Below are 18,874 nucleotides of genomic sequence, written 5' to 3'. Positions count from 1 at the left end.
CCTAGGTTTTTATTGGCTTTAGCTTTGCAGGAACATGGCATCTCCCACTGCATCACTTTAGAAGAATGAAGGTGAAGAGAACAGGCTTCACCTAAACTCAGTAAAGATGAGCTACATTTTATGACGTTAATTAAACCCAAGTACAGGCAAAAGCTGAACAAATTAATAAGGCTCTAGCTAGTTTGTATTCACAGGGTCAGCAAAGGCATATGAAGTAGGAACAAGAAGCCATTTTCAAATCTTATTCCTCTCCCTTTTTTAGCACAGTATTCTAGAAGGAAATAACAAGATCCACAATCAGAGAGAAATTCTGTTCCCCTAACTGAGATGGATTTCTTCTACAACTACTGGCTCACTAAACCTCCCTGTGCTATTTCCATTTCTGGAACAAGGATAATAATGTACCTACTCATCTTTATATTGTTAAACTCAAAATTCACCCATGTTTGCAAACCACCTACGGTCCTTCAGAGATGAGACTCTAGTGTGATGTGAAATATAATTTTCTCATTAGAAGAGGGATACACACGCACATGCGTAGGTTTGTACCAATGTTTCCTTATTTCAGTTTCCCCAAACTTCCAAAGTCTCCATATAAAAAAGAAATTTCTACTCTTCTAGCAAGTTTAGACAAGCTTTCTAGAACTTCACCAGACAGTGAGGAGAATAAATTGGAGGCTGTAAATCCATGCTCCTATGAGGAGACTGAGACAGGCATAATCGGCTGACTTGCAGAGTTCTAGGGCTACGTCACTGGGAAAGCAAAATGTGCTTAAAGAACATCTCAGGTGGAGTGGATAAAGTCACCTTTGGCATCTGCTGCAGAAGTGGCGATATGCCAAAATGAAGCACAAACCCAGAGCCACAAGCTTCATTAGCATAAGTAACAGCAGATTAAGCTGAGAGAATATGCCACAATGACCCGCAGGTTCCCCAGCCATACTAAAAATATCTACACAGAAGTACACAAGGTATCCTCCAAATGTGGAAAAAAACCCCACAAGGTCTTAAGGAATCTAAATCCAAAGAAACCTTCTTCCTCTTTTTAAAAACTTCACTTGGTAACTTGAAAATTCAAAATCAAACAACTGCCTCTCTATGTGAAAACATCCATGAAAGCTCAAAATAAAGCTACATGTTACTGAAGGACCAAATAATACGTTCAGGTAGAGCTGTCTTTGCTGGAGAGAGTCCTCCTGCAGGGGTAATTCCAGCCTGGACGTCAGCAATTGCTGTGAGGGCTGATGAGGAGTAGGAGGTAGTTCAGTATGTAATAGAAAAGACACAAATCTGAAATAAGTCCAAGAGCTAAGGAATGACTCATTTTCAACAATTCTATTAATAATGGAGTGGGCAAGCTGTAGAGACTGGTCAATACTATAGAACAGTAAATGCTACCACAGCTATTGAGTATGGCTGAGAGGTGATTGAGACCACATCTACTGGTTATTTTCCAGTTTAAGCATATCTGTCAGAAGAGTCACTGTGATGCACACAGGTCAAAGTGGCAGCAACATACCTGTCCTGTTTCTTTGTTTTGCATGGCTTGAATCTAATCTTGCACAACTTCAGGCAGGATGGCAGCGGCATGCAAAACAGGTTGATGCGATGCATGAAAGAGGTATGTCACTTTAGCTTTTATCTGAGAGCTTCAACGGCCAAACAATTTCTTTTACATCTCTGGAGAACAATATACATTAAATTTAATGCAAGTATTAACTACTGGCACCTTTGATCTTGAGTATTACCTACAGGCATCATAAGATACAGCACAGGGAGCAAATAAAAAAGGAGTCAAAGTGCAAGGAAGATGTAGCAAATATAAAAAAGTAAAATAAGAGGTGAGAAGAAAATAATGTGAAAGACAAGAACAAAGAAATACATCTTCACTTTTAAAAATGTTAAGCATTTATTAATAAAACATAAAATAATTACACCAAAATAAAGAAAACTTATTCATTTAGACATTTTATGAAGGCCACAGGACTCTTCAGCAACTATGTTAGATAAGCCCTAAAAAGAAAGTGTTAGTGAATTTCAGTTTGTTGGCTGATTTTGAACATTAAACATTAACATCAGCTGTTCTAACGCTGACCACAGAGGATAGAAGTCAACCATACGGATGATGGCAAAGATGAAAAAAAGTCAAATAAATGCTGAATAAACTGATTTTGTCAGTTAAACATCAAACTGGGACCTAACTGCACTTTCTGAAACTTTGCAGTTGCGACTCCTTTTTTAGTTCACATCTAATGGCAATAAGTTCCAAAGGCAAAACGCGCGGCATAAGAATGGTTCTCCTTTCTCAAGGAATTGCTTTTCAATTTCCCTGGATATATTCTTGTTCTCATATTTTAGGAGAACTGATAACGGACAGAAACATACTTGCCCTATCATACTCACGATAACATTAGTTCACAGGGAACAAGTCTAGGTATTCCATCACCGATTTCTATAAATCTTTCGAGACAGAAGATGTAGAAAGTGAACTTACTGCTTCTACCACTTGAGGGGTTACAGTCTGGGATGAAACTTAGGATGGGCTCAGGGGCTCTTCCTCTGTAAACCTCAATCTCTATGCTCCCAAACAGACAGCACTGATTCCAAATCACATACCTTGTGACATTCAGACACTAAGCATGAGCTGCAAGGCTTCTTCATATAGTTATCTCTAAGGATTTTAGTAATCATATGCATGTGTTTCAGTGTGGTGCAGCATCTCTCTGTCTGGGAATGGTTTCTTGGCAATACTCTTTCTCAGTTCACCTCCTCACATATACGCATGCAGCATTTCCCAATGGTATAAAATCTGAATTCCAAGGACTGTTCCCCCCGAAGGACATGTAATGCTCAGTGTTCGGAAACACAGAATAAAATACTTGAGTAGGTAAAAAGGAAACAATTAATTCTCTTAATTATTTTCTTCAAGGTTTTTCCTCTCTCCTCCTATCCACTCTCCTGAGGGGAAAAAGCTCAATCACTCTCATGCTGTTTACTTTCCAGGGTTAACAACATTTACTTTAATATTAAACTTCAGACTTGATCTTAAATGGCTGTAAATAGGATTACAAGGGAGCAAATCTTTGAGAGCTTGAATCTTCATTTTTTTGCTCCGAGCTGAATGCATGCACCATTAGAGCACCATGCTGAGAATCATTTGAAATGCACAGAGAGAAACAGCCGTTTTCTAAATATACATAAAAATGGACCCCTTTGTTGTGTTCTTTAGACCCAAGTAACTTTTCTACATGTAAGTTTTCTCTCCCTCTGTACTCTTAAGGGACTCCAATGTTCTTCAAGCAGTGATTACAAAAAGAAATTTAAACTGTTTAATTTTAGGTGTGTCTTACCCCACCCTTACTTCTCCTGCCAGGAAAAGAAATCTCTCACTGCTTCAGACCTGTTCTGGCTTAATTAAGTAGGTACTTAAAGCCCTACTTTATTCTTGAAATAACAGTAGTACTAATATTAACAATCGAAGTGTTTGATAGTGCAACCTGGTAGGCAATACAGAATCAAAAAAAAATCTGAATGAACATGACAAAATTTAGGAAACTACCTAATAGAAGAATGGGATTAAGGAAATGAACCCTGCTTCATCTATATATGAGCTTTCCCTTACTGAATTTTCAAGTTTCATATAACTCACAGCATATCTCTTATGTTGTTCTTGAGCAACGGAGCTCATTACTTACTACACGGAACTGGACTATTCCAGTCTACTTGCAAGCGTAATCAGCAAGACAAACGACTTACAGGTGCTAAGCATCATGCCAGGGTGTACAAAGAAACATCTCAGATCTTACCTAAAAATGCATCTGCAGTGAAGATTAACATTTTATTCCGGTAATGGGTTGGGGTAATTTAATTTCTTTGGTTACAAGGAGAGAAAGTACTGCCAGGCTTCCATAAATACTCTTTGACTGGCCTCCAGAAGCAACAGATGAAGACATGAACCTGCTCCTTTCTAACCAGTTTGCTGCCTCTTCCCCAACTCCATTTCACTGAAGGTAGGAGAGATCTCCAAGAAAAGCCAGATTTTTGTGGGTGTCTCCACTGAACCCTGACATTCACTTTGATGTCTAACCCAGCCAGAAATAATAACCACCTTACAAATTTGAGAAGTGGGCCAAAAGCACTACTGGCCTGCTGTACAATCCAATGACCAACAAATAAAAATAAGTAACGCAACTTGTCTTGGCCCCAACAAAGGACTTGGGGCTCTTTACATTTCCAAAGCCCTTTACATTTCCACTGTGCTGAGTTACGCTTCCTTTTTAAGGCCTACAACCCCAGTGATTAAAACAAGGCTTTTCCCACTTCTCAGCACAATGTTGGAAGAAGAACTCCAGCAGCGTTCCAGGCAGAAAGGAGCCTGGTGTTGTGAGACTGTCAATGTCTGAAGCTCAGCTAGCCAACAGTGGGAAACAAAGCTTTTTAATTCCAAGTCAGAGAGTTGAAACCAGTAATGAATAAGATAAAATGGTCCCAAGGTAATGTTCCCTGCATGTAATATCTTCTGACCTTTTTACTTATTTCCTGAAATAAATCTTTTTTAAAAGTTAAAACAAGTTCATCTTGAGATGTCATTCACAGAAAGCCCCAGCTGGGTGATCCAAAGTGGCTCCTGAACAAAACGAACATCTGAACACACCCCATCCCACCTCCATTCAGTCTTCATGCTTACAAACTTCCTTTTACAGAAAATACTTTTACTGAACAACTGGAATGTTTCAAACTTGGATCATGTTAGCAATTGTGGAAAAGGAATGCAACCTCCAGAATACAACTTGTTATGGTAGACAGCTTTCAACATCCTGTAAATGACAGCTCACTCTTCCCCATCTACTAGCAGCCCGGTAAGACATTTCTTAAAACCTTCGCAACCTGAAGACACAATGTATTTCCTCATCACTGATTATCTCAGAATGATGAAACAACCCAAATGCTGTAATAGCTTCTTTTTTTTTTTTTCAAACTCCACTAGAAACAACAGATAACATCTGTAAAACCAGTGTGTTATAAAATGCCACAAACACCTATTTGAGTAGTGCTTTTTTTAAGGAAAGAAAACTACATTTTCTGTGATTATTTTTATGGCATATCTTTTCAATAAAGTTTTTCTTCTTTTAACCGTTTTTAATGGACAGACTGTCACAGCCACAGGCTGTAACCAAGTTTTGCACCAAGTCTCCTTGTCTTTTAAGGAGTTAAAATCAATAAGACATCCTTGGAATTGGTTAAAATTCAAGTTTTGGTCATACAGTATGAGTACAGCCAATGAAAAATTCTGATACGTGCAATCTCTCTCTGGTACACAAAAATATTAGCAAAGTTAAGGCACTCCTGATGCTGCTCAAATGTAATTCCTCATGCCTCTGATCTTGGTTCAGGTGCACGCAATCTACAGTGGCTTTAAACTAGTAATAATGTCCATTTCATGATGGATTTTCATCTGTCTTTTTAGGGCAAGTTCAGGACAAGTACCTCTGGAGTGACTCACTGCTTCAAACAGAGAGAGGTTTCATTTTACAACCTTTCTTTTTTTACCAAGTATCAGCTGTGGTCCACACCCATCCACCCTAATATCAGTTATCCCTAAAAATGACTGACCTTGAGCGATTACCTCCTGACAATTTGGAAAGCTCACTTGGAATAATCCTGTCTAACCTCACAGTGGTGGGTCGACCTCGGCCAGCAGCCATACACCCACCCAGCCGCTCTCTGTCTCCCCATCCTTGACACGATAGGGGGTGGAAATAGGATGCAAAAGCTCTTGGATCAACATAAAGACAGAGAGACCACTTCCCAGTTACTGTCATGGGCAAAACAGACTCAACTTGAGGAAAATTAATTTAATGTCTTGCCAATTAAAGTAGATTTGGATGGTGAGAAACAAAGACAAAAAGATTGAAATGACATCTGCCCCTCATGCCCCTTTTTTCCTCGGGCTCCACTTCACTTCTCCACTCCCAGCTCCCCTCCCATCACCCCCACCCCGAGGGCCGCAGGGGGACGGGAGCTGTGCTCAGGCCATACCAGCTCCTCTCTGCTGCTCCTTCCTCCTCACTCTCTTCCCCTGCTCCAGCGTGGGTCCTCCCACGGGCTGCAGTCCTTTAGGAAATACCTGCTCCAGCGTGGGCTCTCCATGGGCTGCAGCTTCCCTCAGGGCACAGCCCCCTGCTCCGGCATGGGGTCCCCCATGGGCTGCCATTTGGATATCTGCTCCAGCGTGGTCTTCTCCAAGAGCTGCAGAGGAATCTCTGCTCCAGCACCTGGAGCACCTCCTTCCCTCCTTCTCTCACCTTGGTCGTCTCCCTGCTGCTCCACGCTTTTTGCCCCTCGGTCACTGCAGGGCAGCGCTTTGCTCTTTCTTACACAGGCTCTCCCTGAGGCGCCGCCATCTTGGCTGAGGGGCTCGGCTGTGCCCGGGCTGAGGGTCCACTGGAAATGGCTGTCTCAGGCACCGGGCAGCCCCTGGCCTTTTCTCATGAAGGTCACCCCTGCAGCCCCTTCCCTCAAAGTCCCCCAACCTTGCCACCTACACCCAATACAGTCACTTAGGAAATAGGCATCACCGCCCCCAAAACCTCTCTCTATTCTTCTCGTTCTGCCTCTCCGGAGGAGCGGTGGCGTGGGTGAGGCTAACGCTTCCCGGTCCCGTACCTGTGCTGGGGGCACACAGAATTGCTTTTCCAGTCTTGTCAACTCAGATCTGTCCAGCAGCACCAATATTAGTTTCTTTTTCCGTTAAACTCACTCGAGAGAGCTGGGGCCAAATAAAATCCCAGAGAACAAAACAAAACAAAACTGACGATTTCAACACTGATACACCTCTCCTCAATATTTTTCTTGTGTTTTCTTCTATTTCTACAAATCCTGGGGCAAGGTGTTAAACCAGAAGACTATGCTGCAACACAAACAAAATACCTGGGGTTTTCTCTCCTGAATTATAATAATGCATACAACTGTCCGGAGATGGTTGTTCCCTCAGGTAAAAACCATTACGTCCTGACCTGGCAGATACCAACAAGTTGCATGAAGCAACAGCAGAGTAAGTTGGTCCTTTAAATTAACACCTCTGCCTCCCCCACATCTAACGGACTAGTTCTATTTTCTCTCTTTCAATGCAGATGTTTTTTCTCCCTCTCCTCCAGTTTCAGTGTTTCTATTGAATTACAGGCTAGGAAGGATTCCCAGTGATATACCTGTCTCTGGCTGACACAGAAACTGCAACAACTACTATGAGCACCTCTGTGTTTCCATGGCATCTCAGAATCATCAATGGGCGGTTCGTCTCCGTGAGATACAATTATTATTCAGCGTAAAATCCTCAAGTTGTGTGTCAGTAACAAGGAGGCCACAAATGCAATCCCATTTCTGCTTAGGGTATGTTGCAGCTTCACAGCTGGCCAAGGTTTGCAGCCATCGTTCTGTGTCTGCTTTTGGGGATACAAAGCAGACCCTTCACATTAATTATATGTCATTTTCTAGAGCAACAAAGTCACTTTTCTCTACACTTTGTCACGTGCCACATGCACCGTTGTCACACAATAAATAATAAAATATTTGCATTAAATGATAATAAATTAATAATAAGTGTTCTGCTCCCTAGGCTTAGGCAGATTTAAGGAACTAAATCATACATATAGCCCAACAGAGCTGCTTTGGCTGCTGTTTATTCAATGGGTCAGCCAGGTCATGCAGAATTCCATACTAAATACCAGTTTCACTAAGGACCCCTGCAAAATTCATTTGCTTGTTGCCAGAGGAATAATCCTAATTGATACTCTTCAGCAACATACCATTTCCCTATGGTTACAGGACCTTTATTATTTGCACTAACACTTCGGTTAATGTTGATGATTAAAAGTCACACTTAGTCCCATATAGTTTAACAAACAGTGCCTGTAAGAAAAGTGTGGGATTAGGTATTATGACAGACAATGAGGTATTACGACTTAGAGCATTTTTACGTTGCTAAAAGAACTTAATAAAAACTAAAGCGTAGCTTCTCTGAAGGAAGCAAACCATATTTGACCTTTCGCATTCTGAGGGCGGATGATGGTGCCCGTTTTGATTTGCGTACGGTGCCAAGGTATGTCAAGCATTTAGAATTTCTGCCTCCTAGTTATATTCTTAAATCAGTAGCCTGAGATCCTCCTCATAATGCTAACTGTTCTAGAGTTTGTGCGATCTTGGTTCAGGCTGCATCATAACTGATCGCTTACCTAATCCTCATTATTTCTGAAGTTTTGAAAAATAACAGAACCTGGGAATAAATAGAATTAATTACTTGGATTTACCAACATCTGTGACATGCTTTTTGTTCTTGGCTTCTGCAGAAATATCTGAAGAGACACATGCATACAAAGATTTAACCACAGGATCAACTGGGCTGGCAATTCATTTCACTGTTTTTGAAATGTTTTGCTACGTACCAAATTCATTCATAAGATGAAAATCCCTTGTGCTTTTCAGTAGTCTAAAACAAGGCTGCTAAGAAATAAGAAGACAGTAATTTGACTATTAGTCTGAGAGTCATCACAGACATTAAACCGTAAACATCTTAAAATTCTTAATACTGTTAATTTCAATCTTCAGTCACCAAATATTTCAATGGCACCAAAACTATTTCACCAAAGCATCCATCTTAAAAGATTCCATTCATTAGGGCTTGGAAAAACATAGCTATAGCATTTTCCATGTACGTTCAGTTATTTAATACCTTTACTTTTCTGCCTTGCTATCAAACCTGATTCAGTCACGATTCAGGGCCTGCAATCATTATTGAAGACAAGAGGTTGCATTTTTTCAGTGTCTGCAGCCCTTATCTCATACTGGACCAACAGTGAATGAAAAGCAGCCTGGGACTGCAAAGCGAAAGTCTGGTCTTTGACAAAACCCTTCATTTAAACCAATAGGTGAATATTCCAGCTTGCCCTTTGAAAGAGTGATGATTGTACCTAGGGAATATTTATTAAATACAAATCGGGACCATTAGTATCAAATTACAGAGGAGTCCCATTATGAATGGTATTTTGTAATAAGAGGAAATAAAGACGTGTTAAATATAAGCATACCATCGGAATATATAAATGGTTTACCTAAAAAAAAAAACAAAAAAGGACAAAATGATGAACCTTTTCCCAATATCTTTGCATTATTTGTTGCAAGAACATATGTGACCTGCATAAGGGCTATATAAAAATAACAGGCTGCTCATAAAAAGTATGTCTAGAGAAAACAGCATGTGGTGGTTTTATTTAGTGTGGCTTTTAAGTTTCAGGGAAACAGATCAATACAAGTGATCAGGAGTGAATGCTAAAAGAAGCTGAACCCATAAAAGAAATTCTGCATGCTCTTTATTCCTAAGCATCAGAAGCACACAGAAAGAGGTGAAGGTGAAACTAGGTATAGATTAAGAAAGCATAAGTTTCAGGTAGCTTAGTTTTTGTTCAAATTTTGCTTTAACTTTTTCTGATCTACGTTTTTCCCCAGTCGTGACAAGTCACGGGGAGGAAGGCAGGGAAGGGAGTGGAGTTAAAAAGAAGGAAGAAAAAAGAAGCGTTTTTGTCAACATTAGTCAAACCCAAAAGTATCTCTGACCATTTCAGCATCTTGAGTTTCTGTATCATCAAGCAAGTCAGAGTACAGGTTGTGCTATGTGCAATATCTTTAGGGATATGTAAATGAAAGAAACACCTTGTAAAGAACAGCATTGTAAAGTAAAACACTAAGCTGGGTAACTCAAGGATACTAAAGAAAAACACTTTGTGCCTAATCTTGATTTTCTCTTCTGATTTTCCTTTTTTTTTAAGACTAAGTTCTATTCTAAAGATAACAAAACCTAAAGAAACTGCAGTGCAGCTAGAGGTTCCCTTCTTTCACCTCTCCATTACAGCTCCCCCTCTTTCTTGACTGCATCACTGGGTCTATCACACCCAGGACATTTCTGCAAGGACTTCACAACAACTGCATTCACAACCTCAGTTTGGCAACAAATCACTTGGACATTTTGGAGCTGGTGGCACAGAAGATGCAAGACCGCTTGTACCTTGTAGTTTAAGAAGGAGATGGACTATATCTACCCGCTGTGACACGCAGTGGAGCAGCAAGCTGAAGGCTTTCTTGTTATTTCCAATTCAAGTACAGTCATCTTCTGGTCTGATTTCACCAGAATGAGAAGAGGAAGCAAGAAAATACCAGCCTTCAGAAAATTCTCACACTTTTCTCTGGATGCCTTTGCTGACCAAAGTCCTGTAACTGTTCAGATAGATGGGTCTTTCCCCTGCCCTTCACTCCTTCCAGCATCATGCAGAAAGTTAACACTGTGCTCAGCAACAACCAGCAGCTTCTGGAAATCTCAGCATTTCCTATGGAGATTTAAACTATATGATTTCAGGGATAGGTGGTTTAATCCTCTGTAGAAAAAATAACCCTAATCTGGGGTAGGGAGAAAGGATATCCTTTAGCATTTGTTACCAAATACGACCCCCCAAAATCGTTAGCAATTCTGTTACACAGTAAAGATAAATAAATAAATAAACTACCGAGTTTGAACTCTGGCTCTCGAAGGACAAAAATATTTCCTTTTTTGCTAATGGACTTAATTTATTAATACATCGTGATTAGATGTAATATTTCTTTGTGGAAAGCTTTTTGGCAGTGCATAACCAGCTGCTCAGTAATATCCCTTGGACAAGCTTGACTCCCACGTGTGCCTTTCCTCACGTTGTTTTTTTTTTTTGCAAGATGATTACCATCCATTCATCAAATGACTGTTTCGTGGAACACCTGAAGCCCCTCCAATTCCTCACCTTACGTGCCCTTTTTCCTCCTGCTGCCCTCCTTCTCATTCCAATGGATTTTAAAATGGACAGATTTTAGTGATAGAGAGGAGGAGTAAATCTCCTTCTCCTGGCTCAGCTTCTCGTGACCCTTGCCTGAGATGGTCAGACACTTCCCCACGCCGTGTGGATATTTCTAAACTAGAATTTCCACCTTGTTCAGCAGGAACCAGAAGCTAAGGGGAGCAGCAGCTGACCAGCATCAGAAAGCCAAGAGCTGCCACACTACACACATCTTCTGTTAGTCAGAGGGAATATTCGGGACACATCAGGATGAGCTCATTCAAAGCGAGAGGTCCTGGAGTATGGGCAGACAAAACTGTACAGGGAGCAGATGTAGAAGTAATGACCCCCAACACATTTCACAGGCCTTGTTCCTATCCATTAAAATAAAAAAAAAAATAAAAAATTAATTGTGGCCTAGCCTTAATAAAATGCTGAATGATCTTGTGAAACTAATAAACTTTGTCTCCACCATAGCTGATCTCCTCACGTGCTTGTGCCGTTGAGCACCAACTGCACAGCTCGTAACCAAAAAGGTCTCCCCAGGCTGACGATGCAGCGCTGCTTTCTTGCAAGACTCCTTCAACAAGCCATAGGTCCAAGCACAACTTGGTTTTGTCTAGCACCTTTTCAGGACCATGCTAACTCACATGTCCAGCTCAGTACTAAAAATTCAGGTTTCTATGGGCAATGTTCAAGAGGGTCAATCTCCAATCTTCTAAACCTCATTACTCCTGGAGCACCAGGCAGCTGTCATTTCCCTCCTGGGCAAGTTTTCCTCACTGACTTGAGCATCTCCCTGTCCCAATTCCCTTTTACTGCAGTTAAGAATGAGACATTGACTGAACTTGCAAGTGCTTCACTCAACAGATGTTGATGGGAATTATCGTTGCTCTGCCAGACTGCTCCAGCTCATATACTTAATCTCTATTTTTGCCTGTCCCCTTCCCTGTACTCATCTCACACTTTTTATTTATTTCCTTTTTTCACCTCTTCAGTTCATGTACCTCGAGCATCTGCATATATCCCGATTTCTCTCTCTTTGTTGAATTAATGTACATACCATATCCGTGGTACATATCTGTAAATCCGTGTGAAAGTGAGTGTACTTTTCTTGTGTTGTCACACTGTCTAGGACTACAGATTTCTTATCCTTGACTGGGATTAATAACCAGAATCATGTGAAGGAGCACAAACAACCAGCTTCCACCTCAGTCAATAAATAATCCTTTACATTTTTTGTAATTATGGCCGGCCACCATGTGAGTGACAACTTCCCGTGCCCTTGCACACCTTTTAGCTCATCCTTCCAAGAAGAGATTTGAAAACATCGGTCCCATATCTAAATATAAAGTGAAAGACGTCAGCTCTATAAATTAATTCAGGAAGACAGAATGGAAAGAGGATTTATATGTAAGAGTGAGACAAAATCTATGTGCATCAGGCTAAAGACAGACAGACAGATACACAATTGGATATCTGCATGTATCTACAGTGGAAACATCTGCTGGCTCTTATTGCTGCTTCTCTCCTCTTTTCTTTTTCTGTTTCCGTTCTTTTGCTTCCCAGCCCTCTTTGTTGAATGTAGATGTTTTTTTTCCTTATTATTCTTTTTCATCTTTGATTACTAGCTTGTAAAATAATAAAAGGAAAGGAAAATAGAGAAATTGTTTCCCTAACCCCACCAGATCTAGAATTTCATGGCTAAGGTCCGACTCAATGCTTAACGTTTTAAATTGGTATTTTCAATAATAATCATTATATACAGGGGCTTGCTCATTAGATAGGCCTGTATTACTGTAGCTCTATTTATAATCAACAGCTAGCTCCACCTAGTGTCCTCTTAATTCATCAGCAAAACAGCTAAAACCAAATACTATGGATGAAACAGAAGCAAACTATAAAATCACTTGTCAGCTGGGTGATGGCCACAGACAGCATGCAGTTACGATTACCGGCGTCACAAGGAAAAGACCATTTTAAGTAACTACTGTATGATGATAGCCAGGCAGCACTCTTGAGACAAGGAGCCACTAGCAGCTTCAGGAGTATAAATATAATACATGCAGTATAAAACAGTTTTACTGCTGCCCTGAAAAGGTGAATGGCACTTAAGCTGTTTATGTGGGTTATTCTCTGTATGGTTTCATCGTCATCAACAAGGACAAATTATTGTTAAATTTAATAGAACTTCTCTGAAATAGAATAACTTTTTTTTTTTTTTTTTTTTTTTAATTGTCACCAAAACTCCAGAACTATTTTTGGCTATACAAACCCCATAGAGATCCTCTCCATTAATAAGTACATCTCTCCTCCCAGCAGTTACAAAATAATTTAAAATGCCTCTCAGAGGTGATCAAAGCAGGGAAATGCTCAAACTAGCTAACAATATATCAGTTTTACTGATCTTTACCTTCAAACTTTCTAAAGGCTGGTTCACTGCCATGTATCTAGAAACATCTATCTTCCTAAAACTGTTACAGTTTTAGTCAGCAACATTTAGTGTTTAATAGCCTGATCCCCTTTTGACAAGACTACATAGAGCAAAGTCATTTAAAATAAAGTCAGAAAAGTGACTATCCAGTATGCCAAGAGATTTCTTAATCATCACCTTGGAAAAAACGATAAACCTAATGAAGAGGGGAGTTTACATTGAAAGAAAGCATTTTGTAAGGCAAAAGAATCCAAATAATTTAACGTAATCATATCCTGTGAGCTATCCAGCAGTGTCTGAATGGTTGTTGGACCTCCGAAGAGGAAGGAGAGAGCGGTCCTGCCTTACATTTGGAAAACACTACTTTTACTTCTCAAGATCGAGGGCGACCCACTCCGATAGAGCTGATGTCTGTTTTAAACCTGTTCAAATCACCTGTTCGGAGCTGCTTAGCGGTTTCACCCTAGTGGTGATAAAATATATTTCAATATGTACAGTGTACACTTAATGACTGCTCACCGTGACAGGGAGGGAGTATATGTTGCGGGGGGGAATGGGGGGGGGTGAGGACAGGAGGAAGGAGCATATATTATGATACATACAGCAAAGCAAGCACCTTTACATTTTCTCAAACTTTCTCAAAATAGTCACTTGAAAGTTCTGTTTGTGACTCATCTAGTTTGAAGTATTCACAGCTAAATGCAATGATTATATGAAAACCTCTCTGCAACACAGAATATGAATTTAATAAAACGCACACGAAAATGCTCTCTGATGTTTCAAAAATAAGAGAATACTTCAGTTCTCAATAATTTAGCAGTTACTGTCATTTCTCATTAACAGCTTTCAAAATCCTATCTGAAACAAGCTGATACAGAGAAATTAAGAGCAGTAATCAAGCGAGAAATGATAGACCAGCTGGGTAGGCATCAAGTTGGCAAAACGTGAATACAGTTCAATAGCTGAAACAGATGCTGGAGTTGTTGAGAAACCCTGCAGGAGATATTGATGTATTTTCTTTATATAATACCGAACAACCGAATAAATGTCAAGAGCTAAAAACTGATGGGGAATAAAGGCTGTCAGAAAAACTAACTATTAAGCAGAGACGTGCAATAATATCTTTTCATTATACCAAAACATTCAGTACATGCATCTTCATTTCCTCGGGATTCCTGAATATGCCAATATATCAGTCAGAGCTTGCTAGTGAATCAGAGAGAGCCTTTCCCAGTCTTGTTTCACATTTGTTTGTTTCTATCTACCTGAGGCTTCCCAGACTTAGAAAAGACTTTATTCTTCAGTCTCATCCTAACACAACACTCTTTCAAGCAAGCGATTCCCCGAGCTGGGAGGCGAGCAGGAAAGAAAGGGTAACACAAGCATAAATGAAACTGCAAAATCCATTTTGCACGAGGAACGTTGTTTTCAGAGTTTCAAGACCTCAGCAACAAATCCTCTGCCATCGGCGGCAGCTCGTTCTAGCATATGCTTTGTCATGGTCAGTTTCTAATTACATTCATAATGATGCAATAGCTTTGATAATCCTACCTTCCATGCCAGCTGCTTTTCTTGTCACTCCATCATGCCAATAAGTTGGCTGCCGTAACAAATCAAGATAGTGCAAAACAGCATCTTTCCCCTGCATCTGTCATCTTCCTGAAAGCATTCTATTACTGCCGACTGCTGGGAACCAGAAAGTCTATTTGAATTCCAGCAGCTCCCCTTTCGCATGATTCAAGTTAGGTTAGGTGGGCATGCCTAACATGATTCTCTCCATCATTTATTATGCAGCTGCTACACCATCGGTGTGGTAACCACTCTGACTTTATCTGATACGTCAGTCTTGCAAACCTCTACCTCCGTGCAAACACAGGAGCCACGGAAGCATCTTGCATTTAATGAGCATTCTCCCTGCCTAAAGAGAGTGCATCTGCAAATCTGTTTCAAATCCTGCTGCTCGCATTGTCCTCTAAGGCTGATGCAAATGTTTGAAGATTTTTTTTTTTTTTTTTTTATTCTTGCGTTTCGTCTCTTCTGAAAGCACGGCTCTTCACGCACGCTTGAATTATTCACACTTCAGCTAAACGTTTGCTGATTTGTGTCGAACCAAAGAGCACCTTCCCGTTGAAACTCTCTGCTCGAAAGCTACTTCTGAATAACAGTGCTGTGCATTCAGGCTCTCAACTCTGTTTCATTTTAAACATGGCTTTTATAGCTACACCTCAACAAATACAGTTAGTTCTTTTCACGCAATGAATAGCTGTCTAATGAGGGAACGGTACATTTTTAAGCAATTTATCTAGGTCTACCAGTAGGTGACTTTTGATTTTGTGCGTTATACATTTTAGCAGTAAGTGGATAGCTCTGTTAGAGCATCTTGATATTCTTAAAGTGGTAAGAACACCACGATAAGCTGGGTTTTGCCAGCCTGTGGAGGACACTCTCGAACGACAGAGTTTGCTTAACTGCTCCTGAGTATTGTGAATTAAAGGGATAGGGTTGTTTTGTTGTCTTTCTATTTATATTTTCTGTTGCGGTGGGGGAAAAACACGCTTGCATCAGTGATTTCAAAAGAATATTAATAGAAATTGACATATACACATCAATCATCCTCCAAGTGAAATTAGCTGCGTCTCCTCCCACCACTTCTGCCTGCAGTTCAGAGTCGAGGCATTTCATCTCTAATGCATCTGCTCGCTCATAAGCTGAACAAATATCCCCAACCCCACACTGGAAAGTTTGAATACCTGGGAGAGAAAAAAGGAACAATTTAACATGTGCCACTGCCTGGCTAAAACCTTAGTTAAGTGAAGTAGCGAGGGAGAGCAAGGACTATCGCTGGAGTAATATAATAGCTCCTTCCTCCACCTTTGCACAACGGCAGAGGAGGAGAGAAGGGGAAAGGGCACGGTCCCCCGGGAAGAGTTTTCCCGTGCGGCAGCAACCAGCTCAGCATCGCTCAATAGTTCTCATATTCCCGGCTCAAAAGGCTCATAGGTTTTTACTTAAGCCTCACTTCTTCACTCAGGTAAGACGTGTTGAACTTCTCCATGGTTTGCAACCTCCCTCCACCCAACGGTCCCTTCCTCCCCCACGATTTCCCAGTCTCAGGTAAGTTCCTGACGTCTTGGCTGTGAAAAGCAGCTGGAAAACACGAGCTTAGGGGAGCTCTAACTCACGGAAAGTGAAGGAGGGGGAGGAAAAAAGAATCTCCTACTCTGAAAAAATAGAAATACCCCCCCGGGACATCTGACGGGCTTCCTCTAGGTGTTATCAGCGGGTGCGACCGCAGGGCATGTCCCTCTTTGCCCACCCCAGCCCAGGGGTTAGAGGCAGGGTCTGGGGTCCCCGGACTTGGGGCAGAGGGACAGGCACGCTCCCACGGCCAAAGCCCCCCGAGACGGACGGGCAGCGGTGGGAGCGGGCTGGCACCGGGGGTGCCGAGCGCGGGATCGCTCCCAGCTCTGCTGGGAGGGATCCGACTCCCTGCTCTCGCCCACATCGAAACGGCACAGCTGACACCTGAATGAGCTAACATAGCATGGCGCGGTTTATATTTGATACTGTATTTATTCCTAGCATGCTGCCAGAAAATGCCTTTTTAGAGATTTCATGTAAATAAAGTAGAATTACTACATCTGTTCCTCTGTCTGTAGCAGCACATATCAACAAGCTAATTTTGCATTCAAGGCAACAGAGACAGTCCTATCGTATAGTTGCAAAGTGCACAACTATAAAGTGCCTATCTGAAAATATTGTCAGCTCCTTTTTGTTCACAGTTCGAGTAATTTCTGAAGTGAAACAAACCAGACAATAAATGAGGACTGACTTTGAAGCCACCGTAAATTCAAAGTACATAAAAGGATATGTTTAATATTTCACAATTCTAGCTGCATTATGATTTTTAAACCATAGACACAGAAACAAGGACTTTACATGGTATTTCACAAAAGACGAGTTTGAGTTCATAGCTCATATAGCCTGCAGTTGCAGGGAAGACCTGAAGTACCCAAAACCTCACCATAGGCTTGATTTCCAGTTCACTGAATTTTGAGCTGTGCAAGATTATAGATGGAAACATCCAGAAGAACATTTCACATGTTGATAAGCCAAATAGTACTGGTTAGAGAATGGGGGCATCTGGTACAGCATAAATACACCTTAGCAAAATCCTATCCCACCCGGATACCTCAGAAGGAAGGACAAAAAGGGGGAAACAGCCAAAAGGGGGGTAAAAGAAAGAGGGAATTATGGAAAATGTTTCCAGAGAGATAAGCACGGCATTACAAGGAGGATCCACTAGGGTTTATTATTCAGTATTACTGCCCTCCAAGCAGAGCACACAGCGGGCGTGATGTAGTTTAGCCCCACAGACTATTCCCATTCAGATCAGGTATATAGGAAATAGCCATTTTTGCCCCGGGCAAAAAATTAATTTTTTTTTTAATTATTTGGCGGAGGGGACACACAGACTGTAATACACCAGTTTTGGCATCTTCTGTGTACACTAGCTGTATAGAAAACCAGCCCAGAGACAAATGGAGAATCTGGGAGGAGAAACCAGTATCAGTCATTCTGTCCACATACTAATAGGCCAGATTAATAGCTGGCTTTGGTCTCTGGGTTTTCTGTATTTTTCTGAGAAAACAGACGCCTTGGGTTGTGCTTATTGTAACTGGATTCAGCATCTGCATACATATAATTATAGTAACCCACCCATATGGAATGAATTGCTTCAGAGAGAAAGCTCCACGGGTAGCACTCCCAGACTCTACCATAATACAAATACATATTTTTTCGTCTTATACAGAACTGTCCCCAGTCTGGAAAAAGCAGAAATAAACAAGTGGATAAACACTCATCAAGTGGTATTCTGCTTCATACAGTACTGAACTCAACAGGCAAAGAAACTCCAGTCTATCTGGGTGAAAATGGCATGAGAAAGGAAGGAAGCTCATCACTCTTCCGATTCCATCTACAGCTTATGGCAAAGACATGTCTATTTGTTTTAATTGCTTCACTGCTACTAGAGCGACTAATTGGCATATTCAGTGTGCTTGAGTTTGATTATGGTGGTGTGTGCACATTACGATGATAACTAAGATACCATGTAGAATCTCTTCTTGCTGCCATTTCTCTTTTCCTTTTTGTTTTGCTCTTTGGAAGTACTAGGGACTCCAACTAAGCAAGAGTAGATAATGGATCACTGAAAAAAAATGAAGCAAGCAGATTGTACTTGACCTTCAGCCCTAAATGATGCACTCCCTCTGGTATGCAAAAATGAATACTGATTTTACCTAGCAAAAATTATTCATTTGTTTCACTAATATGTCTCCTGAAGAAAGTCCATTTCTCTTCCCTTTTTCTCTGCCTCCCATTATTGTTAGGTAGTTCATCCCTTCCCCAGTAAACAACTAATTCAATCAATCAATCATGCAAGAAAATACCTTAATGATATACTGTGCGTGTTTAGATTAATAAACATCTCCAGTGGGAGCACTGGAAAGTTCGTTTGGACAACATAGACAGAAATTATTCATTATTTCTTACTGTTAATCATTCTATATGGACTACTTCTCAGTTA

At 40.8% G+C, this 18,874-nt stretch overlaps 1 protein-coding gene across 3 annotated transcripts in view; it reads right to left on the bottom strand.

The window, feature by feature from the left end:
- DMD (dystrophin) overlaps positions 1-14,935 on the bottom strand; it is a 1,191,992-nt gene extending 1,177,057 nt beyond the window's left edge. For 2 of the 3 annotated variants that reach the window (XM_049835325.1, XM_049835324.1), the window contains exon 1: positions 14,839-14,935. In XM_049835325.1, coding sequence (XP_049691282.1) covers positions 14,839-14,935 — 97 coding nt within the window. The remainder of the gene's footprint in view (positions 1-14,838) is intronic. The other variant, XM_049835302.1, reaches the window with a different exon arrangement.
- Positions 14,936-18,874: the final 3,939 nt, after the last annotated feature.

The sequence above is a fragment of the Accipiter gentilis genome, chromosome 32 (genome assembly GCF_929443795.1).
Source record: "Accipiter gentilis chromosome 32, bAccGen1.1, whole genome shotgun sequence".
In the NCBI taxonomy this organism is placed as follows: domain Eukaryota; kingdom Metazoa; phylum Chordata; class Aves; order Accipitriformes; family Accipitridae; genus Astur; species Astur gentilis.
Note: the sequence above shows the minus strand (reverse complement) of the source record. Positions and strands in the feature narration are given on the sequence as shown.